Here is a 24,175-nt window from a genome sequence, read left to right on the forward strand (position 1 = left end):
GAGAACCAAACAGGCAGGTCAGTACTATTAATCCACAAACTGCTGTCGGAATTGGAATTTAAAGGGATGCATGGAAATTAGGGGGAAGAGAACATCCCTCTGAAAAACTACAGAAGTTGGGCAGGTATCTGTTTAGATTTGAAATGTCAGCCCACCCCATACCTACAGTCTCTCCCCTCCCCTTTGTATAAACTCTAACCCTTGTTTAGTTTCAATGTTTTATTTCTCACCCACCAACCCCATTGTCAAAGCCTGTAACAATAAGCTGGTTGCGTAAATAAGTTTTCCAGATAATCAGATCAACCTGTACAATACTGAAGGTACATCTCAGAACAAAACGACAGGCAGCCTCCAGAAAATGAAGCCAAGAATGCTGTCTGAATCTTTCCAAGAGCAACAGTTTTCTGGCATTTACGTTTCAACAGATTTTAAAACAAACAAATAAACAAAAAAAAAAAAACAACAGGCGAGACCACAAGCATCTAACTTTGGATGGCCTCAGCTTTGCTGGGTTGGCTGCCTGGATTGCAGCACCCACCACAAAAATGAGATCAGCAATGCAAGAAAGACACAACATGGACAAGAAAGCCTCCAATTCTGTCCATTTTCAGCCTGCCTATGGACAACGGAAGGCAGACTAGCCAAACTCAGTGGACAAGTAATTTTTGCATCCTAATTCATCACCTGATTTAGAGATCTGGGCCCAACATTAAAGGCAACAGTGAATATATTAATTACTACTACTGAATGTACACAAAGAATAAGGCTGCACTTAATGACAAGTATTGTTCTGTGAAGGTGGGGCGGGGGGGATCCATACAAAAGCATGAAGACTGTCGCACAGCAGCTCATTGCGCTGCTCTCTCCCTTGGCCATATAGTTTCTGCATAATGTCACGTTCAGTGATCAAGCAAAAGGTACTCACTGTTAACATTGGCGTGGTCAGCAGCCCCCAAGCAAAGAACTCCAGGAAAATCACCACCACGGCATGGTACACGCTGGGCTCCCCAATCCCTTGTCGCTGGAGAAGGGGAGAAGAAAGGTTAGCACCTACTTCAAAGACTGTCTTCAATTTGCACTAATTCTAGAGATTACACACCACCAAAGTTGGTACAGTCACAAAGGATCTAGCTATGGGGACTGAGGCGAACCTCTACATTCAGAGGCCTTAAACCAGGGGTAGTCAACCTGTGGTCCTCCAGACGCTGGCAGGGGCTCATGGGAATTGTAGTCCATGGACATCTGGAGGACCACAGGTTGACTACCCCTGCCTTAAACCACTGAATCCCAGAGCAAGGAGGCCACATCAGGGCCTTGACCTTTATGCCCTGTGGTTGGCTATCAAGAGGAACTGAGCAGCCACAGACAGGATGCTGGACTAGATGGACCCCTGGTTTGATCCAGCACGGCTCTTCTTATGAAGGCCTTGGCTTCTCTGCCCTGTTATTGGCCCTCCAGTGGGACAAGATAATGGACAAGATGGACCTTCATTAGTCTGATCCAGCAGGCCTCTTCTGATGTACTTATGAAGGCCTTGGCCTGTTGTTGGTCCTCCAGAGGGGCTGGTTGGCCACTGTGTGAGAGAGGATGCAGGACTAGATGGACCTTCACTGGTCTGATCCAGCAGGGCTTTTCTGATGTTATGTACTAAGCAATATTTCAAAAATACCGTTTTGTAGGTTGGTTTTTTTTAAATTCATAGCAATACTGAACAGAGGGTAGAAAGTCTCTCTTCTGGAAAAAGCCATTAAGCTGGTGGCTTGAATGGGAAGTCAGCAGACAGACATGCATGGTCCAGTATTCGTTGTCTGCAAAAGAGCCAACCAGCTAGTTTCTGGGCACAGCGAAGTTGATGGTGCATCACAGTGGATTCTAGAAGGATACTATTTCAGATGTTCTTAATGCAACCATCTTCCTTGTCTGGTTCTCTGACCCACTCAATACATCAAGGTGACCAGGAGGCCACTCCGTAGTTGTAATCCAAAGGTTTTGGAATTATTCACAAGCCTCTCTTTCAGTCACTCCCTTGGCTGGCCTAGAAGCTGTAAGGAAAATCACTGGCTGTAAAAACTATGAACTTCCAATCTCCTCCTCAGGACAAAGTTGTGGCTATATTGTACTACAGTGAATTTTCACAAGGTATTACATTCCCAGCCCTTTGTGGATTTAATTTTTTTTCCCATATTTATGCCTGTTAAGGCTCCAGGAAAAAGCCAGGGGAAAAAAAAACAAGTCCCAACCATTCCAGGACAATTTTTTGCAAACAGTAATGCTGGATATCTTAGGAACCACTAAAGAAACTACTTAATATTCTTCCTTTTAGAATAAATAATTTTCAAGAGAAGGTATTAGTCACGTAAAATGTATAGCGCAAAAGTGTTTCTGTAAATCTACATCATTAAATAATACTTGTAGACCTACTTTAAGCAACAAAAGGAAAAAATCTGGAGAATACGGTGCAAAAAGCAACCAAAACATGAGTGTATTTACCGTATTTGCCGGCGTATAAGACGAGCCCCCAACATTTCCACTCAAAATACAGTACTATGGGCCACTATATCTATCCCAACTGAAGTGCACCCGGCAAATACTGTAAATATTAGACCACTGAAGAAGACTGCAAGGAGGTTGAAATGTGTTTATCTGGTTTCTTGTCATTTATCCATGTGTCAAAATGTTTTGGATTTGTACAGCTATGTGTGATACATGTTGATTTTTTTATATGTGCACGTGTTGAAATAATTGCATTTTAATATTGAATAAACTAGCCCGAAAGCCCGTTGCATTCAGGAATGCAACGAGCACTAGCGGTGCCCCCCCGAGGGCACCGCTGCCGCCCTACCTGTGTGCACTGCTGGTGGCTAGGTAGACGTCCCTGCAGCTGGCCAGCCTGCTGCACGAGCTGACAGCCGGGTTCAGTGGTGGGCTGGCCAGGGCACCACGGGAGCTCGGTGGCCAGGGAGCATGGTCGCGAAGCTTCATGTGTGCCTCATGGCTGGCTTCTGAGCGGGGGGCTCCATGGGCCAGCCCAATCTGGGTGCACTCAGCCTTGCTGGGCGTGCCTGGATTCGCCCACGGAGCTGGAAGCGGTGTCCGGACTCCAGAAGGGGGCCTGGACACCGCTCCTCCCACAGTGGCTCTTCCAAAATATATAATGGTTACAGATGCTATACTGCTGCTCAAAATTTTAGGTTCCTAGCTTCTGAGATTGGACAAGCCTGAGAGCCAGCTTTGTGTAGTGGCTAAGAACGTGGACTTCTAATCTGGTGAGCTGGGTTTGATTCCGTGCTCCCCCACATGCAGTCAGCTGGGTGACTTTGGGCTCGCCACAGCACCAATAAAGCTGTTCTGACCGAGCTGGAATATCAGGGCTCTCTCAGCCTCACCATAGGGTGTCTGTTGTAGGGAGAGGAAAGGGAAGGCAATTGTAAGTAGGGTTGTGCGATTCGGCTGCTTTGGGGGCTGTTCCCTCCGGGCGCAGCCAGCGCTGCGCCACAGGGGGGGAGGGCGGTGCCGGCAGCGGCGTGACAGCAGGCGCAACCACGCAGGCACAGAATTCCGCACCCGCTGTCACGCTGCTGCTGGCCCTGCCCTTCCCCCCTTGCGGTGTGGCGCTGGCTGCGCCCGGAGGGAACGGCTGCCAAAGCGGCCGAATCGCACAACCCTAATTGTAAACTGCCTTCTGGTAGAGAAAAGCAGCATATAACAACCAACTCTTCTTCTTAATATTTAACATTTAATTTTGCTGCTGCTCAACCTTTTAGGTTTCTAGCTTGTATACACAGGTTGGGTTACTTACTCCCTCTTTTGTTGTTTCAATCTCAGAAGCTACATGGGTTATAGCCCTAGTTTGTGCTTGGAATACCAGGGTCACTATGCAAAGGTAGTCAATGGCAAACCTCCCCTGAAAGTCTCTTGCCTTGCAAATCCTGCAGGGTTGCCATGTCAGCTCCAACTTGATAGCAAAAACAGTATGGTAATACTTAAAAAAATAAAAAGTATATTCAGTGTTTTCAGTATTATTAAATTTAATTTTCTATCCAGATGCCACTAACCCTGTTATGACTGTAAGTGACCTTTTCTGTCCAAATAAACACTCTTTACTAACAAAGCATGAGTTTTAATCATCACCCCCCTCACAACCTCTGAAGGCGAAATGAAGATTCAGGTGCTAATGCAGAACAAGGTGTCGGGCTTTGCAGCTCTCTCTTCAACACAGGGTAGGTCTGCAACTTGGCCTATTGTACTTATGTGCTAAGATAAATAATGCATTTTATATTACTGTATCTACAAAATATGTTGAGACTTGAGAATTATTTCATCTTCAGGATCTCTTGGAGGACTGGTGATGTGTCAAAAGACTGGAAGAGAGTACATGTTACCCCAATTTTCAAAAAAGAGAAGAGAGGTGACGTGGGAAACTACAGTCTAGCACCATAGTTCCCAACCTTTTTATTACCGGGGATCGGTCAACGCTTGACAATTTTACTGAGGCCCGGGGGGGGGGGGGGAGGTGTAATCTTTTGCTGAGGGACGTCACTGCTGCCGCCAGAGCACCTACTCCACTTGCTTTCCCCCTGGCACCCCTGACTTCCCGCCGCACGCTGGGGGGGGCGCTGCCAGCAACAGCTGCACAGTGCCATGCCAAGGAGAGCCCCAGTCATGGCAGCTGCTGGAGAGCACCAAAGGTGAGCTGGTGGCAGAGTGGCAGGGCAGCCCCCGAGGCAGCAGCCTGGCAGAACAAGGAGAAGCTGCGGCCCGGTACCGACTGGTCTACGGACTGGGGGTTGGGGATCACTGGTCTAGCAAGCCTGACCTCAGTTGCAGGGAAGACAATGGAGCACATTTTAAAGGGGGTGATTAGTTCCTCAAGCTCTTGGGGGTGGAGCAAGCCCTCACTTTGGGCTACCACCCAGAAACTAATGGTTAAACCAAAATGGCCAATCAGATTTTGGAACTTTGTGTCGAGAAAAGCACCATATAAGAACTAACTCTTCTCCTTCTCCTGTTAGGACTTGATACATTTTCTTGCACTATAGAAGCCAACCCAAAAATATAGAAGCCAGGCTTATTTATCAGCCTTTTGTATTTTAATGATCACAATTTTGCATTATTGCTACCTGTTAAGTGCTGACAAAACTCACAACAAAACTTCTATGAAAAGTAAGCTTTAATGGAAGTTAGCTCTAGCCACTATAACTCAGGAAGTCAAATCTGCCAAACATCAGAACTGCAAGCACTTATCAATACAATTATCCTGCCCAAAACTTGAATGTTCTCCCAGGTGCCATCCCAGGCTTCCTGCCAGAGGTGTTGAAATTCGCGCATCCTTGGGCCAGCCGGCGCATCCTTGGGCCAGATAAAGCCTTTCACAGGGTCCCTGTGTTACAATGTTTCTCAAAAGGGAGACACTATGCAGAGTGAGCGGGCAAGGATCAAAGTAAACAAATCAAAGCAGGCAACTACAAAGCATGATTACATGGGAACAGTGAATATACGTGGGTACAAGGATGAAACACAATATGCAGATGGAAGGTACAGTAAGACACAGGCAAGATGGAGTTACCCCTGTGTGTTGGCAGAGAAGAGGCACTGATCCTGACACTACCACAGAGCCTCATTCCGAATGCTTCACAATTAGTAATTTATTTTATGATTATGACATAAGCATTGTAACGTATACATAAATATGGGGCAATTCTAGTTGTCATGACAAGAAGGAAACCTAAACCCCTTTGCAAAATAAGCTTTGTACTTCTGAGAATCACCCAGGGGCACTTACAGTAAACGGCTGATGAAACTACTGGGCACCACAAGGAAACTTCCACGCCCCTCGGCTCTTGGCACTTGTCAAATCCTGGTTCATGCAACAGTTCTATTGACATGCCTGCAATACGCGTTACCAGGGGAACATCCCCTGTTGAAAGGCAATCATGGACTCCTCTTCAGAGGACACCTGCTTGCCTCTTTGAAGTGTGTGTGTGTGTGTGTGTGCGTGTGGAACTCGAAGACGATCACTAAAGCCAAGCCAAACTAGGAGCAGTGTCTGAGAAGCCACAAGTAAGGTTTTCTGCAGGTGCCAATCTGCAAACAGGCTAAATCAACAATTGCCTGTACATGTGTTTTCTCCATTGTAGCTCCCACCTTGTGGAATGACCTGTCCAAGGGGGTAAAGAAGGTTCCCACTCTCCTGGCTCTCCATAAACTCTGCAAACCTGAATTATTCAATTGTTCTACACAGGCAATAGGTTTACACTGCACAAAATTATTCATAAAATTAATTGGAAGAATCACGGAGTATTATTTATTTATTTATTTATTGGTTAAATTTCTATGCCACCGCCCCCTAGACTGGCTAGCCTGTGATGGCCTACAACAAATATAGAATACAATACAATAAAAACAGCAAAACATAACAAAATCCCTCCTTCCCAACCCGAGCCCCCCCAACCCCCTTTACCAAGCCAGCAATTGCTGCCAGATATACCCCGGAAGATGTAAAACGAGGAAGGCATGCAGCGCACCAAAGTGCCAAAAGGCACTGGAGGTGGGGCCAGATCTTCCACATCCTGGCCTCAACTAAATGCCTGGCAGAAAAGCCCCATCTGGCAAGACCTGTGGAACTGAAGAAGTTCTGTCAGGGCCCTCAACTCTCTGCTGAGATCATTCTACTGGGCAGGGGTCGGCCGTGGCCAGGCAAGCCTCATGAGGACCAGGGATCTCCAACCTGTTAGTACCCACAGAGTGTAAGGCTCCGGGGGAGGGAGGGCAGAGGGGGTTAAACAATCCTTCCAATACATTGTGCCCAAACTGCACTGATCAGTATTGAACTGGTAACCAATGCAGCTGCCTCGGCACTGGCTGGATATGAGCTGCCCAAGGTGTTCTGGTGAGAACCCTAGCAGCTGCATTTTGCACCAGCTGTAGAGCTTGCTGAAACTGGGATCCCACTATGCAATTTTTGAATGATAATTCATCATGTTAATACTTAGGCTTTAGTGCTGTTTTTAGATTTCTGACAGATTCTACAACTCTCATTCAATTGTTTTTTGTGGACTAGTCCAGAGGTAGTCAACCTGTGGTCCTCCAGATGTTCATGAACTACAATGGCCATGAGCCCCTGCCAGCGACTGCTGGCAGGGGCTCATGGGAATTGTAGTTCATGAACATCTGGTGGACCACAGGTTGATTACCCCTGGACTAGTCCATCCTGTCAATTATAGTGACTCAGTCTGTACACTCAACTTGAGTGAGAGAGGCAAACTGCAAATAATGTCAACATTTTTTTAAAAATGAGAGAAAACAAGCATTAACCAGGGCAACTATGGCACAATGCTCCATGTTCAAGGTTGCCAGAAGGTGCAGTCACAAGGGCTGAGGCATTAACTGGGGTTCCCATAAGCAAGAAAAGACTAAACAACACCCAATCTCAAGCTGCCAACCAGAACTTTAAAGGGGCAAGATTGTCTGCCCCTCAGCTTGCCTTCAAATATGAGCATAAGAACAAGCCTGGACACTGTACAGATTCTGAGAAGGCCGTACAGGTGAAGCAATGACCAACATGGTCCAGGGCCTCAGAGCGTCAAACTAGGCATTACAGGACTTGGATTCAAATCCCCACTCAACCAAGGGCCACTTCCTCTCTTGCAGTCTAACCTTCCCTGCACAGTTGATGTTGTGAGTCTACCATGGGGGGGGGGGATTACTATGCACGCCCTCCTTAACTTCTTGCAAAAGAACAGGATATATGTATTATTCGGATACTTTGTTAACATAGCAGAGCATCGCCCCATTACAGGGGACAGTAATACATTTCCCAAGTGTCCTGCAAAAAAGGTAAACTTACATTTATCCAATCAGAACAAAGTTTGAGTCTAATGGCACTTTTAAGACTAACAACATTTTATTAAATGTGGAAGCTTTTGTGTGCAGGCACACTTCCTCAGACACAATGAAATGGAAATTACATATCTACAAATGTAGGCAGAGGGTGGACCATGAATCAGTACATAGCATAACGAATTAGTACATAGCATAATGTACAGCATAATGAAGACGGGGGACCTTTCTCCTCTTAACAACTATGTTTTGTTGTTCTATTATGGGTTGGGGTTTTTATCATGTTTTATGGGGATTTTCATATTCTGCCACAAGTCTCTGGAGAGTGACAGGCTAAAAATGTAATAAATTTCTGAGGGAAACAGTGCTCAGTGTGGCAAAAACGTATCACAACAGGGGGGACAGGAATGGTGGCCTAGGATCACTATGGGGGCAGTCCATAAACACCTAGTTTCTTTAAATGAAACGAAGTTTTCTGGCCCAGATGAATAGCATCCAAGGGTACTAAAAGAACTTGCAGATCCTAATTCTGTCAGATGGATTGATAACTGGTTGACAGATTGTACCCAAAGGGTACTTGTTAATGGTTCAGCATGCTCTTGGAGAAGAGTGGCGTGCCCCAGGGATTTGTCCTGGTTCCTGTGTTGTTCAATATATTTATGACTTGGATGAGGGATTACAGGAGGTACTTATTAAATTTGCAGATGATACTAAACTGGGAGGGGTAGCAAACACAATAGAAGACAGAATCAGAATACAGGATGATCTTGATAGGCTTGAGAAAGTGAAATATGGACAAATGTGAAGTTCTGCATGTAGGTAGGAAAAACCATATACATCAATATAGGATGAGAAGACTTGTCTTGGCAGCAGTATGTATGAAAAGGATCTAGTAGACCATACATTGAACATAAGTCAGCAGTGTGACTCAGTGGCTAAAAAGGCAAATGGGATTTTGGGCTATATCAAATGGAGTATCGTGTCCAGATCATGAGAGGTGATGGTACCATTTTACTCTGCTCTAGTTCGGCCTCCCTTGAAGTACTGTATTCAGTTTTGGACACCAGAGTTGAAGAGGAATGCAGACAAACTGGAGCATGTCCAGAGGAGGGCAACAAAGATAGTAAACGGTTTTGAGACTAAAACATATGAGGAAAGGTTGGGGGAGCTTGGTCTGTTTAGCCTGGAGAGGAGGCGACTGAGAGGGGATCTGATAACCATCTTCAAGTATTTAAAAGGCTGCTGTGTAGAGGATGGAGCAGAGTTGTTCTCTCTTGCCCTGGAAGGACAGACCAGAACCAATGGGATGAAATTAATTCAAAAGAAATTTTGTCTAAGCACCTGGAAGAAGTTCCTGACAGTTAGAGTGGTTTCTCTTACAGAGAGGCTGATTCTGTGAAGTTTCAAGGGGGTGGCAGGTTACAGTGGATGAGTGATAGGATTGTGTCCTGCAAGGGGTTGGACTAGATGACCCAGGAGGTACCTTCCAACTGTATTATTCCATGATTCTAAATAAATAAATAAATATAACAGATACAAGGACTGTACAGGAATAAGAAGCTAAATTTATAAGATTATCAACTGTTTGGGTTGGGGGGCATAATAAGGAAATGTCAAAATTAGAGACTAATGTACAGATGTATTCCCAACTATGGAATACTGGGAGTAATTAACAGACACCCAGAGTCAACGCAAACAAGTCCCTGAGAAGATGGGGGACTAGATGGCCCTCTATGGTCTCTACAAGCTGAGTCATTCTGATTCAAATGATAATTTTATTAACTCAGCTTGTTATTCTTATAAGGCCTTTGTATCCATTAAACATCTTAATTATGCTGTGTACTATTTCATGGCCCACTCGCTGCCTACATTCATTATGTCTGGGGAAGTGTGCATGCACATGAAAGCTTCTACCAAGAATCAAACTTAGGTAGTCTTAAGGTGCCACAGGATTCAAACTTTGTTCTACCGCTTCAGACCAACACAATGACCCTTCTGAATTTATTTAACAAGAGCATCTAATCTAAAGAATACTTCCCCTATCACAACCCAACATCACATGCGTGGGAGTCTGAGGATGTTGCCTCTCCGGGACAGACATTCTCCATGGAAGGCCTGGGTCTCCATGGAAGGCCATGCCGAGAGGAAAAGGACAAAGTAACGGTGCAGCTCCCAGGCGAAGACAGAGAGCTTGCACACCCTTAGAGAGATGTCGCGGTGCTCCCCAGTGCCCAGGCATACTGAGTCGCTCACTCACTCTGGCAAGTGGGACAGGGGTGGCAAACCTGCTGTTCTCCAGATGCCCCTTGGACCACATTTCCTATTACCTGCTGCCACCCAACTATAGCTCTCCAGATGCCCAGGGTGGTGCAGTGGTGAGCCAGGTTTGATTTCGTGCTCCACCACGTGCAATCAGCTGGGTGCCCTTAGGCTCGCCACAGCACTGAGAAAGCTGTTCTGACTGAGCAGTGATATCAGCCTCACCCACCTCACAGGGTGTCTGTTGTGGGGAGAGGAATGGGAAGGCGACTGGAAGCCGCTTTGAGCCTCCTTCGAGTAGAGAAAAGCGGCATATAAGAGCCAACTCTTCTTCTTCTTCTTCCATGGACCACATTTCCTGTGACCTGCTGCCACCCAACTGTAGCTCTCCAGACGTCCATGGGTGACCATTCCCACGAGGCCCTGCCAGCGGCGCTCTGCCGTTTGCTCACCCCTGAATCTTCCCACCGTGCAAATATTGGTGTGCCTCCGCTTTGTGTTTATGTACTGCCTTTCTCCCAGGGCCATCCACTCTCCTCACAACAATAGCGGGGTCGGATCCGCGTCCGCCCCCGCGCCCCTCCCGCCGTGCGAGGGCAGCCCTGGCCTGCCTTGCGGGGCCGTCGTGCGGGTGAGGCCGACGCGCGCACTCACGCCGGCGCCATCGCGGATGACGGTCTTCTTGGCCAGGAGGACGCTGCGGTTGAGCCGCTTCTTCTTCTTCTTCTCGCCGGTCATGGCGCGGCCGCCGAGGCCCGCCCGCCGATCCAGGCGTGGATCCTGTTGAGCGGCGGCCCCCGCCGAGGCTCCTCCATCCTCCTACTCATCCGCTCGCCGCCCCCTCACTGAGGCGCTCTCCAGGCCGCCGCCATCGCGGGCAACGACGACGCCTCCGTCTTCCCGCCGCCCGTCGGCATCGCCTCAGAGGGATGCGCATGCGCCCCGAGGGCCCACGCGCCCTCTTCCGCGACTGCGCACGCAGCTGGGTTCAGCCCCGCCCATCCCTGTCTGAGCTGTCGTGTCGCGCGCTCCCGCTCCCCCCGAGTTGCGCACGCAACTGTGCTCGGCCCAGTTCGCCCGTTCAACGCAAAGCAAGCGCCTGCGCGCGCAATTATTGCCCCATCCTCGCGCCTCCAGTCCTTCTCATCTTATGGTGCCAACTTCCAGGCGGAGGCTGGGGATACCTCGGAGTTTAGGGTTCCCACATGCCCTCCTTTTTTGGTGTCACAGATTAAAATGTCCCCTTTGTGGGTTGGAAGGCTAGGGATATTCCTAGTTAGTAACAATGATCACAGCTTAAATGGGAGAACAAAGGGTGAGTTCAATCAGGCACCTCGAAGTCCAACAAAAGTTTTATTCAGGGTGTGAGCTTTCGTGTTACAAGCACACCTGTCGTGCCTGCCCATGAAAGCTCACACCTTGAATAAAACTATTGCTTTTAAAGGGACCTGATTGGACTCCATCTTTGTCCTCCTGCTTTGCACCAACTTGGCCGTCCACCTGAAACTAGCATCAATAGGAAGGGCCTTTAAAAGGACATTTGTCATCGAGATCAGGTGTTTGAAGTAGTCAGTCGGGACATACAGACTCAGATGGGCAACTCTGGTGGTTTGAAGCAACAGAACAAGGCTTGAGTTCAGTGGGACCTTTAAGACCAACAAAGTTTGTTTATTTAATTATATTTATATTCCGCCCTCCCTGGAGGCTCAAGGTGGTTTACATAAAGCGTTGAAAACAATACAGGGAACTTAGTTTTTCCATAACATATAGATAACCATAACATTAATTCTATTAACACTGTTATAACAGTGCAAACATGTCCAGTGGCGGAACACATTGATGGAGTTCTGGGAGGGGGAGAACAGGGGCCCGGTAGATGTTGCTGGTCACCTGGTCTCAACCAAACGCATGGCGGAAGAGCTCCCTTTTGCAGGCCCTGCCAACTGTTTTAGCTCCGTCAGGGCACTGATCCCCAGGAGCTCGTTTTACCAGCTGAGGACCAGGAGAGAGAATTCTGGCTATAAGCTTTCATGTTCATGGCTTACACATTTTGTGCATACATGAAAGCTTATACCCAGAATTTAAACTTGTGATGATCTTAAAGGTGTCATTGAACTTTGTTCAGTTGGAATATATGCCCTTTTTTTGGTTCAAAATATGGTAACCATACTGGAGTTACAAAGGAGCTTGATGAGGTTCCTCCTGCCTTAAACGTCATCCTTATCAGGCTCCACCCCCAAGAACCCCACCAGACACATAGGGAGTCAATCCAAGGTGAGTTGTCTTTTGGTGGAATCTTGTTTCTTCTTGTGCTGCCTTGAGATGCGGGGGTGGGCTTGCCAGGTCCCTCCTGCCCACCATCAAGAGATGAGGAACTCCAGGTTGGGAAACTTGGTGATTTGAGGGTGTTTCCACTGTGCCTAGGGTTGCCCTGTTCCCTGGCCATTGGTGGGGGGTGGGGCAGGTAGGGTTTCCAGATTCAGTTTGGGAAACTCCTAGAGATTTGGGGATGGAGCTTGGGGAGAACAGGAACCTCAGTGCGGTCCAGTGCCATATACTCCACCCATGAAAGGATCTGTTTTATCCAGAATAACTGATCTCTGTAGTTCTGGGGGATCCCCAGGTCCTACCAGGAGGCTGGCATCCCTAAGCAGGAGTCTTTTAGATGCTTGTTAGAATACCTCCCTCTCCTGCCTGGGTACAGATACTGTTACTCAGAATAAGTCCCACTGAAGTCAGCTGGGCCTTCATGCCATTGCACAGTGGTCTTAGAATAAAGTACTGTGAATGGCATCCTTTTTAACCCTAAACAGAACCCGAAGAAATCTGCAATTTTGATTGGGGGTGGATGGATGCCCTAGGCACATGCCACAGCCCCTCAGAATTGCTATTTGCCCCAACAGGTTACCAAAGAGTTATTCTTTCCACCATGAACCCCTGCCTGAACAGTTCCTGTAACTTGTGCCAATAATAAACACAGGAGATCTGACCCTGTGTCTTCCGGCACTTCAGCTTGCTTGACCCTAAACTGGAATCTTGGAGGTCACCATCTCAAATACATCTCAGCCACAGAACCCACAAGTGGCCTTTGCGAGCATCATGCCCATCGCAATCAGTGTGTCATATTTTCTTCACAAGGCCTGAATCCAGGGACATGTTTGAGACTGACAAAGTTATATTCAAGGGAAAAACTTTTGTGTGCATGCACATTTTGCCAGATGGTGTCTGAAGAAGCGTGCATGCTCATGAAAGCATAAAACTTTGCTGGTCTTAAAGGTGTCCCTGGACTCAAAACTTGGTTTTGCTGCCTCAGACCAATATAGCTGCCCACCTGAATCTAATATGATCTTAGATGGTTTTAAAAATACAGGATGGCACTTTCTATTTCCATCTGTGAAAAATTCCCCTTTCCCATCTCTGGTAGAGAGACTCCACCTGGAGAATCTCAATGGATGGGAGAATCCCCAGGGACTCAGCAATGTGGAAAAGAGGCCATCAGCTACATCTTCTAGTCTCCCAAGCATTGCCCACTCCAGGCTGGGAAATTCTTGGAGATTTAGGAGTGGGAGGATAGGGGGACAGAGGGAGCTCAATAGGTTATAGGGTCATACAGCCCTGCCCCTCCAAAGCAGCCATCTTCTCCAGGGGAACTAATCTCTGTAGTTTGGAGATCAGTCGTAATTCCAGATCTCCAGGCCCCACCTGGAAGCTGGCAATGCGAGCTCAACCCCATTACTGGCGTTCCAAGCAAACAGTAAAAAATTAAAAGGAGCTGGGCCTGGTGGGGGCATCACGGTGCATGTATTCAGTTGGTTGAGTCACAGGGCTAGCGTGGATGTAACATAATGCTGCTGTGCGTGTCTGTCATCCCTTGTAAACCTGTAACTGTGTAGGCCTGCAACCGTACCCTTGACACCATCACGCTTCAGCAGAGCCGGCTGCCTTTTGCCGCAGGCCTCTGGGCCTCTGGGCCGGACCACCTGTGGGGAGGAGAGGGAAGAGACATTCACAGAGAGGAAGCCTCCCTGCCCCCCTGCTGTGCATCTGCTTTCGACACGTCCTTTGTACCTCCAGGATCACGCTCACTCCAAGATATCTTTTCAGCACAGGGTGGGCGGGAATGCCCTGATCTCTTCACTCCTCTTGGCACATCCGCTTCGGATGAGAAAACTCTCCTCCCTGGACGCAGACCTGTGTTCAGAGCATTTTTTCCATTGCAAAGTTTGCTTGCTTCTGACCCGCAGGAGCACTTACGGGGAAGGCGGGGGGGAGGGAGGGGGGAAACAGGAGCTAGGAAGAAGGATGGCCTTTGACAAAAGCCATTTGTAAGGTCGAAATTTCAGAGCTGATGCATTCAAGATGGAAGACTCAAGACTGAGGAAAACACCAGGGATCGCTGCTCAAGAAACCGGTATGGAAATCTCAAAGCTCCCTTTGTTGCCATAGGGTAATTATAAAGTAGGGCAGCAATTCTTGACGTGTGCTCCCTGGGGAGGGGGTGAGGCTCTGCTGTAAGGACCTCCTCACAAGCAGCAGAAAAGCCACTGGTCATGACAGCTCGAATCTCTGCTGCTGATCATCTCTGGTCCAGCTAGTAGACCAAAACAGAACTTTGCGGCCAGGGTTGCTGGGAGCAGGTAAAGATGTAGCAGAGCCCAAATTGGATGGAAAAATAAACAAGCTTGACCTTTATTTGCAACCCCAATGTTTAGAATTTGCCCTCATCAATCCATTATTTCTTTGATTCACCTGCCCATTGAAGTCGGTGGCCTTACAACAGTGGTTGCTTCTTGCACAGACAAATTACTCAGCAGACCAAAGCTCAGTGAGAATGGAGGCTGGCCCTCTAGCTTGTTGTTTTGCTCCTCCAGCTCTCATAGTGGAGACAAATGCAGCCACCAGGGAGTCTCATTCCCCCAGGGAGTAACTATGTTTTTGGCATGGGCATCAGGAGCAAAAAGAGGCAGACCCTTACTCTTACTCTGGGCTGTCATAGAATCATAGAATCATAGAGTTGGAAAGTACCATGGGTCATCTAGTCCAACCCCCTGTGAAAGCAATCCTGTTTCCTGGTTTGTTTGGGTACCTGGGAGGATCCTTTAAGGCTTGCCTGAGTACATAGGGGTGGGTGGCCAATGGCAGCAGCTGGCGGTTACCACAAAACTGGCACCAAGAGGCTAGATTCTGGAGCTTTTTGGTGGTGGGGGGATCACTGGGGCATGAAACTGGGGTTACTGTTGGTGGGTAGTTGTGAGTTCCCGCATTGTGCAGGGGATTGGACTAGATGAGGTCCCAACTCTATGGGACTATGATTTGAAGAGAGGTGATCTATGATGACTGAACTTCAAATGGGGTACAGAATGTGTCAGCACCATGGACAGCTCTGAGAACAACGGAAGAGTTGTTCCCAAGAATTCCCGGCTCCTCATTGCATCATGTAGGTCTTGGGGATGAGTCCAAATGCCAGGGGCTTAAAGGAAAGAAGAAGAAGGGTAGGTTTTTGTAGCCTGCTTTTCTCTCTCGTAAGGAGTCTCAAAGCAACTTCCAGTCACTTTCCCCTTCCTCTTCCCACAGTAGGCACCCACAGTGAGGTAAGGCTGAGAGAGCTTTGAGGAAACTGGCCCAAGGTCACCCAGCTGGCTGCAGGTGGTGGAGGAGTGGGAATGCATCATACCTGGCTCTCCATATTAAAGCTTGTTGCTCTTCACCACAATACCACACTGGCTCTGATGCCTGGTTCAATGCCTTGCTAGTTTCAGAATGGTCTTGTTGACCTGTCAAGGGGAACTGTATGGGGGCTCAGGGAACCGTGAGAAATTGTGGAGCAGTTTCCCAGAGAGGCCATGATGCCCTTCTAACCTGACTCCCACAGCAGCTGGTGGTCTTTCATCTGGGTGACTTTCGAGTGGGATTTGTTTCTGTTTGAATGTCCTGCCTTCAGAACATGACCTTCCTGTGATCAATCTCCAAGTCAATCTATTATTATTATTATTATTATTATTATTATTATTATTATTATTATTATTATATTTATTTATTTATTTATTTCCCGCCACTCCCTCGCGGCTCGTGGCAGGTAACAGCATCCCAAAATCCCCATTAAAACCCCATTAAAAGAATAATAACGTTACCAATATAACCGGTATGGCAAGAACGGCAGCTCAACTCCCCCCCTCCCATGACTAGCAGGTGGAGAGGAGGTCCTGATGATGTTTTGCTTCAGGTCCGAATCCCGAGTCCCTGGGGGGGGGCATGGATCTATATTATCAGCCCCGGCCTCAACCATAAATCTGGCGGAAGAGCTCCGTTTTGCAGGCCCTGCGGAACGTTGAAAGATCCCGCAGGCCCCGCAGCTCTCCCGGGAGCTCATTCCACCAGGTCGGGGCCAGGACTGAAAAGGCCCTGGCCCTGGTCGAGGCCAGGCATGCTTCCCTAGGGCCAGGAACACCCTCTTGCCGCGTCAGGCTGCCAACCAAGGGAGCCCCCGGCAGCTGTGCTCCGCGCGACTGCCGGGGGCTCCCATGCCTAGCGCCCGCTGTATTTTAGGTTCAGCGGGCTTGATTACTAGTTGTTACAATAACTAAATCACTACATAGACAGGTCAGGGTTGTTACAGAGTCAGAGAGACAGACATACATTGATGCAAGATGGAACCACTCAGGTCAAGCATAAATCATGGCAGTGATCACGGGATCATGGCACTGACACAGGGACCGGAGAGGGTTGTTTCTGAGTTGCTGTTTTGTTTTGTGCATCTTGCCAGGCCCTGGCCCTGGGTGCTACAGCTTGCCTCCGACAGTCGGATTTGTCAACCATGACTACACCCGCTTCACCAGTCCTGCTTGTTCCTTCCATCAGAGACTTAACAACAGCAGTAAGTTTTTGAGATAAGACTTTCTACCAGGGTCAGAAATTGCCTTTCCAGACTTTTTTTCTCGGGGGAGGGGGGGATGTAGTCCCCTTTACCCACCACCGAACTTTCTGATCCATCATGACTGCCCTGGCTTGAAGCCTGCGTGTTTCTTCCCAAGTGCAAAAGATTTAGTTAGCTGGCACTAAAGTGTGGAAGTGAACTGGCACCTGGGTCTCTACAGTTGCATGGAAACCCACACTCTGCTCACAGTATCCACGCCTCTACAGCCGGCTTACTTTTTGATGGCTCTGTTTGTTTACAGTACATCTGAAAGATTCAAGCCCTGGACCCTGCTACTACGTAGAACCTGAGGTCACCCGCTTTGGCAGAGCCAAGGGCCCCTCGTACTCGATGTTGGGTCGACCCAAACCTCCAGGTAAGCAGGGGGCAGAGGTGAGGCATAAAAATGGCTGTGAAAGAAGAGCCAGAAGCATCAGTATGGTTACACTTATGACTAAAAAGCTAAATGCCATGCTGGGGCAAGGAACTGAAGATAAAACAGCCCAATCTGGTCTGGTGAGATTGTGGAAGCTTAGCAGGGTCAACCCTGGTTAGGATTGGGATGGGAGACCACCAAGGATTACTCTAGGGTTGCTGTGCAGAGACAGGCAAGGGCAAACCACGTTTGACCATAAATTGGCTGCTACTTGATGCCCCGATAAAGAGAGAAATACCCATATATGGATCCAAAAGGGGGGCGAAAAAATTCACAGGAGGGTAGCCCTTTACCACCAGCCATTATCTGTGACAGCTGAATGGAGCCTCCGAGTTCCAAGGCCGAATGCCATTGTCAGGAGGTGGGAAACCTTTCAGCACAGGAAGGATGCTGCACCAGTCTCAGAAATTAAGAAACAGGGCAACAAAGCTGATGCTGCAAATTTCTTGTGCAGGTTAAAAAAATTTCTGCATGTTTTGCAAAAAGGGCTCTTTCATCTGTGGGTCCTTCAATATTCTCACAGCACGAATGCAAGACTACTGGCCTCAGTGACCTCAATGGCTGAGCAGAGACCGGAACACAGGCCTCGCGGGTCTATCTATCACATTTTTATGCCACCCTTCTCCAGGGAGCTCGGGGGGGGGTGTATGATTTCCCCCTCCCTCCCCTTTAATCCAACAACAACCCTGCAAGGTAGTTTAGGCTGAGAGGAGACTTAACTGCCCTAAGACCACCCAATGAGCTTCATGGCAAAGTGCATATTCAAACTCAGGTCTCTCTCCTAGCTTAAGAAGGGAGGCTGTGTTAGTCTGTCTGGAGCAGCAGAAAAGAGCGAGAGTTCAAGGGCACCTCAAAGACTTAACATTTGTGGTAGGAGCTCTGCCCACATCTTCAGATATGGCTGTCTCTGGTCCTAGTTTACCACATTGCCTCAGTCCAGCCCTCCCCACCAGGCCAGGGCTTTGAAGAATCCAGGTTCAAGCATGTGTGCATTTTCCCCGTAGGTCTTCCTCGGACTCCTGGGCCAGGCGCGTACAGCCCTGAGAGGGTTCCTCCACTGTCCCAACAAAGACCGCCCTCTTTCTCCATTGCAGCCCGCAGGAAGTGCCACCCGGTGGATCACGTCCCTGCCCCCAACAGCTACACCCTCCCCACACTCCTGGGCCCACGAATCCCTAACCAGCCTTCTAGCCCTTGTTTCACTATCTCTGGCCAGCTCCACAGAGGCAGCTATTCGGAAGACCTGGCCAAAACGCCCGGCCCGGGGGGCTACAGTACCACTGACCCCAATGTTTATTTGTGCCGCCTGCCAGCATTCTCCATGCTGGGGAGACTACGGAAGCCAATGGGCACTTTCCCCACACCCGGACCTGGGACACACAGTCCAGAAAAGGTAACGGCACACTGGAAAAAATCCCCTTCTTACTCCCTGGGAGTCCGCCACTCAGAATACCTCATGCCCTTCATTGGAGATGCTGCAAAATAGTAATGGGAAAGAATGTCTGGACCTAACCTCTGGCCACCACTTGTGAGACACCGCGCTACAGAAATTATGCATGACAACCAGTCTGGGAATCAGTGACCGGAAGTTTCCGTTTGCTTTTGCTTCAGAAAAACGTAAAAACATGGGGCAGGGAAGCATTATCCAGCAACTGTGAGGCCACTCTGCCAGCCCCCCCAAACCTTCCAGTGTCCTTCTGGCCTTGAAGCCTCCACCTGAAACTGAGAAGTGGAGCCACAAGAGAATCTTCCTGGCAAATGTAGTCCCCAAGGCCTGGCCTGGATTTCTGGTCATCCTGGACTTGTAGAAAGTCACTCCTGGGTCCATTCTGAAGAATAAGATGTGCCTCTTCCTCCTGCTATAGACCTTGTTGCCAGCAGTCCGGGATTATTTCCTGCTCACGATCCACCCATTTTCCTATCATGACACAGAGTTTCTCAGCTGGCAAACCCTTGAAAAAGACTGTGTACATGCTGCTGACCCCCTTGGTCAAACCCCTGACCCGGGACTCCTCCAAGGAATCCAAGCAGGAAATGGTTCCCCACAAGCCGGTGGGAAACAGGGCCGACTTGCTATAAGACAGCCCCGCCAGGAGGTCTGAGGTAGGGGCAGACGCTTGGTAAGTCCCATCCCCTTCCTCTTGATTCCAGTGACTTTATCAGATCTAAAGACTGGTGAGGATCCAGGTGGTGCTGGACTGTGGGTGCACACGGACTCTCCTAAACCCTGAAATGGTGCGTACCCGGAGGATAGGGTTGGAACACATACAATGGCCCATATGTTTTTGCACAGATGCTGGTACAACTATGAACCAGATAAAGGTAAAAGGTAAAAGTATCCCCTGTGCAAGCACCGAGTCATGTCTGACCCCTGGGGTGACGCTGGCTGCTGGGATTAAACTCCCAGCCTCATGGGCAGAGCTTTCAGACTGCATGTCTGCTGCCTTACCACTCTGCGCCACAAGAGGCTCATACGAACCAGATAGCCCCCCTTAAATTGGACATTGTAGAGCATTGGGAAAGGATTCAACTAACAGTGGCCCCAAGGGGAGTTTTCCCTTTTGTGCTGGGTTTGGATTGGCTTTGGAAACATGATCCCAGTGTACCTTGGGGAACCTGGGTATTAACGTTCAATGATCCGAGTTGCTGTAATAATTGCAGTATGGCTGTCCCCCACCATGACACCTAGAGACATTGTGAACATGCGGGGATGGGCCAAGAGAAATGGGCCATGCTGTCCCAAGAGTATTGGGATCTGCAGGATGAATTCGAAGAATGTGAATGTGACAAATTGTCCCCTCACTGAAAAAGAACTGAAACTAGGGGAGCTGTTGCCCAAGGCGAAAATTTACTCCATGGGCCCACAAGAGATGATGGAACTGTGGGCGTTTATTTGCCCGGTCATGTCCCACATGGACGTCCCTGTCCTGTTTGTCAAAAGCACTGATTATAGCGGTTTGAATGCTGTGTCTACCTTGAATGTGTATACCCTTCTGTTAATAAAAGACTTGCTGGGTCAATTGGGAAAGGGGAAGATTTTCATGAAACTGGACTTGAGGGAGGCTTCCTACTGTCATGACCCCCAGTTCCTGACACGCGATTTCTGTCTTCTTTGACGTTGTTTTATTTCTTTATGTTCCTGGATCTCCCGCTGAGTTGTGGCACCTCCCTGGTTCCTCTCGGCAGTCCCCCTCCCATTTTCTCCTTGCATTTCAAAGGCTCATCCTGCAGTCCTTCCCTTATCTCCTTACGCAAGGCTGGCCCTCCCGGCAGTGCAGCCTAAACATCAGATGTCTGGATGGGCTGTTTTGGCACCTTTCAGATCTGAGAGCAATATTGCCTTTTTCTGTGTGAATCCCTGTTCCTGCCAAAAGCTACTTCTATGTTCCCTCTCCCCAGGCCAAGGTATATAATCCAGGTAGGCCCCCTTCCTGGCGAGTCTGTCAAGATTCCTGTCTATGAGTTTACACGATGTGCTGATTCCTGTCCTGATTCTCCAAATAAAGACTTTTGCTTAAAGCTTCAACCTGAAGCCTGAGAGTGATGTCTGTTGCGTGAATCTGCTGGGTCTCAACCGCTTGGTTCCTGACAACTACCGAATGCAGATTAAAAGTGGACATGGACATTTGACAGCTTTTAACATGCCCCTGGGGCAATTTGAGTACTTTGTGATGCCGTTTGGGTTATCCGACGCACCCTGAATGTTCATGAATTTGATTAATGAGGTTTTTCATGACTTATTGTAAAAATAGGAAACAAAAAAGGGAACAAAAACCCAACCTTAACAGGAACTCAAAAGCAGAGCTATAAAACAATATAAAATTTTAACAATTATTTATTAAAGTGCACCAGTATCAGGTTAAAAACAAAGTAAAAACTATATAAAAACTGTACATATCTAATTGCACATGAACAGACGTTTCAAGTCTACTGGGTCTTCCTCATGGGATGCACTCTCTATGCAGAGTAAAACAATAGCTGAGAGTGGTATTCATAGATATTACATATCTTAGAAGGTGGTGATCCAAAAAGAAACACTATACCAGAGTTCCCTTGATCACCCAGCTATACTTCATAATTGGTTTTAGATAAGAGTGCATTATTTAATATTATTGACCACTGAGGAAAACTCAGTAGGGTTGAAATGCATTTGGTCTGTTCATGTGCAGATAGATCTATATAGTTTTTTAAATATAGTTTTTACTTTGTTGTTAACCCAATACTGGTGCACTTTATTAAATAATTGTTAAAATTTTATATTTACAGCTCAATTATTGTACAAATGGGCCTTTTTTGGCATTGTTGTACTCAGGGACCATGGAAGAACATGTTAGGCTGGTGAGAGAAGTGTTACAGAGGTTAAGGGTAAACCATTTGTATGCTAAATGTGAGTTCCATAAGGAAAGCCTAGATTCCTTGGGGTACCAGGTATCACCACAGGGGTTGAGAATGGATCCCAACAAAGTCAAGGATTTGCTTTGGGTGCCTCCCTGTAACCCAGTGGTTCTCAACCTTCCTAATGCCGTGACCCTTTAATACAGTTCCTTATGTTATGGTGACCCCCAACCATAAAATTATGCAAGTATTTTTTCATAGAAATTAAACTGAAATGGACCAATGGCATGAAGATCCATTGTTCATGATTGTATATAAATTGGTTTTTTCTGGGGGTTCTCAGTTCAGTTCTGCCTTTTGTCCCGTCGAGCTGTGCCACCACCTGGAGCACCTGGAGGGAGACTGCTGGAGGCACTGCTGGAGTGTCTGGCAGCTGAGCGCGGGCACCTGCAGGAGGAGCATCAACAGTGGCAGTGCCCCCCCCTGGCCAAGCTGCTCTTCCTGCCACAACCCCTGTGAAAGGGTTGTTCAACCCCCAAAGGGGTCCCAACCCCCAGATTGAGAACCACTGCTGTAGACCTTTCCACCCTCCACCCCCCACCATATAGTTCTTCAGGATCAATGGCTCAGTGGAAGAGCATCTTATGCCAAAGGTCCCAGGTTTAGTTCCCAACATTTCTATTTAAGAACCTGGTAGTAAGTGATGGGAAAAATCTCTGTCCAAAATCCTGGAGCTTCACTGCCAATACCTATATTGCTGGACCACTAGTCCGAGTTGAGGACAGCTTTGTATATGCATAAAGTCTGCTTTCCTCTCTACTTACAATTGCCTCTCCCCTTTCTGAGGTGAACTATGGGCACTCTGCACAAGGTTCCTCCCCCGTGTCCTGAAAGTGCAGGCTTAGTACAACAGTTGTGTTGTATAGCTTCATACCATGACCTGGACCCTTGTGTGAACTCTTGCTGTATGATTCTGGCACATACATGTTATAATAGACCATTCTTGATAAAAGATGCTGTGAGGAGCTTGGAAACCTTTGGTGTCATAAACCATGCAGGCAGCTAAACGTGCTGGATAGCCATCTGATGGAGAGGCTGATTCTGTGAAGGCTTAAGGGGGTGGCAGGTTACAGAGGATGATGTCACACACCCACATTCGTTGTTGGACTTTGTTGAAGAATCACGTGGCCAGATTCTGGAAGAAGTCAGGGGCCCTGGGCAGGGGCTGGGGCTGGAGTTGGCTGTGTGTGAGCATACAGTGCTGTCAGGTCACAGTGGACTTAGGGCAAACCCAGCAGTGGATTTAGGGCAAGCCCGGGGGCAACCAGTCTGTTGTGCATGACCTGATTGGCCCCCAGACCGGAAGTAAAGTCCAGACAATCTTTGCCCAGGAGGCATCTGCTCAAATATTTTAAAAGCGAAAGCCGTTATAAATATGTCCATATTCGGTCATGCTGAACCATCCTCCCAAAATGGCCACTGATGGGCTTGGACAGGGTGAGAAAGGGAGGGGTCCCAGGTGGGCATCTCCACAACTATGCTTCCCAACCCTATTCTGCATGATCAAAGCCTGAAGACTGTTTCAGTGGTTTCTCAATGATAAAAAGTTGAGAAAGGCATGGTCTTGCTAAACCCCCCTCCCAAAATGGCCAATGATGGGCCTGGAGGGGATGGAAAGGGGAGGGAAGTTGGCCATACAAATCCTTGATGGCACAGGCAGGAATTGGGTCAATTTCAGAACCACCCCTAGCCAGCTTGGTGTAGTGGTTAGGAGTGTGGACTTCTAATCTGGAGTGCAGACTTCTAATCTGGTGAGCCGGGTTTGATTCCACGCTCGGCTTCACAGCAGTGATAAAGCTGTTGTGACCGAGCAGTAACATCAGGGCTCTCTCAGCCTCACCCATCTCACAGGGTGTCTGTCATGGGGAGAGGAAAGGGAAGGCAAATATAAGCCGCTTTGAGACTCCTTTGGGTAGAGAAAAGCGGCATATAAGAAACAACTCTTCCTCTTCTTCGGTAATATCAGGGCTCTCTCAGCCTCTGTTGTGGGGAGAGGAAAGTTAAGGCAAATATAAGCCACTTTGAGACTCCTTCGGGTAGAGAAAAGCGGCATATAAGAATCAACATTTCTTCTTCTATTTCTCCAGCCTGGGAAAGGGAGTGTTTGAAGCCAACCTTCCAGGAAGCTGTGACTTGCCCCCCCCTTCACATAGACAAAAGGAGAGGGAACATACCAAGCTTTTCTGTGGTGGCAGCATATGGGATTCTTCTATTACCCCGATGTATTGATCCTGCCCAAGGCAGCGGCTGGCTCCAGTCCGATCACGTATTGCAGGAAAGAGGCAGGAAGTGGGGGGGGGGGGAGGCTTCAGCATGGAGGCAGAGAGGATCAC

At 48.2% G+C, this 24,175-nt stretch overlaps 2 protein-coding genes across 4 annotated transcripts in view; one reads left to right on the forward strand and one right to left on the reverse strand.

Moving 5' to 3' along the window:
* Positions 1-11,068, reverse strand: part of LOC143834957 (hippocampus abundant transcript 1 protein-like) — a 32,527-nt gene extending 21,459 nt beyond the window's left edge. For 2 of the 3 annotated variants that reach the window (XR_013229939.1, XM_077331942.1), the window contains exons 1-2: positions 10,753-11,068; positions 926-1,021 (exon numbers count right to left, since the gene is read on the reverse strand). Coding sequence is in view for 2 of the 3 variants with exons in the window: in XM_077331942.1 (XP_077188057.1) it covers positions 926-1,021; positions 10,753-10,836 (180 nt within the window). In the remaining variant the exon portion in view is untranslated. Of the gene's footprint in view, positions 1-925; positions 1,022-10,709 lie in introns of all 3 variants that reach the window. The other variant, XM_077331943.1, reaches the window with a different exon arrangement.
* A 3,389-nt stretch (positions 11,069-14,457) lies between these two features.
* CIMAP1D (CIMAP1 family member D) lies at positions 14,458-19,785 on the forward strand. The gene is made up of 4 exons (XM_077336241.1): positions 14,458-14,509; positions 16,862-16,972; positions 17,274-17,387; positions 18,452-19,785. The coding sequence occupies exons 1-4, from the start codon at positions 14,458-14,460 to the stop codon at positions 18,931-18,933; spliced, it is 759 nt and encodes a 252-aa protein (XP_077192356.1). The 3' UTR covers positions 18,934-19,785.
* Positions 19,786-24,175: the final 4,390 nt, after the last annotated feature.

The sequence above is a fragment of the Paroedura picta genome, chromosome 4 (genome assembly GCF_049243985.1).
Source record: "Paroedura picta isolate Pp20150507F chromosome 4, Ppicta_v3.0, whole genome shotgun sequence".
NCBI lineage: Eukaryota > Metazoa > Chordata > Lepidosauria > Squamata > Gekkonidae > Paroedura > Paroedura picta.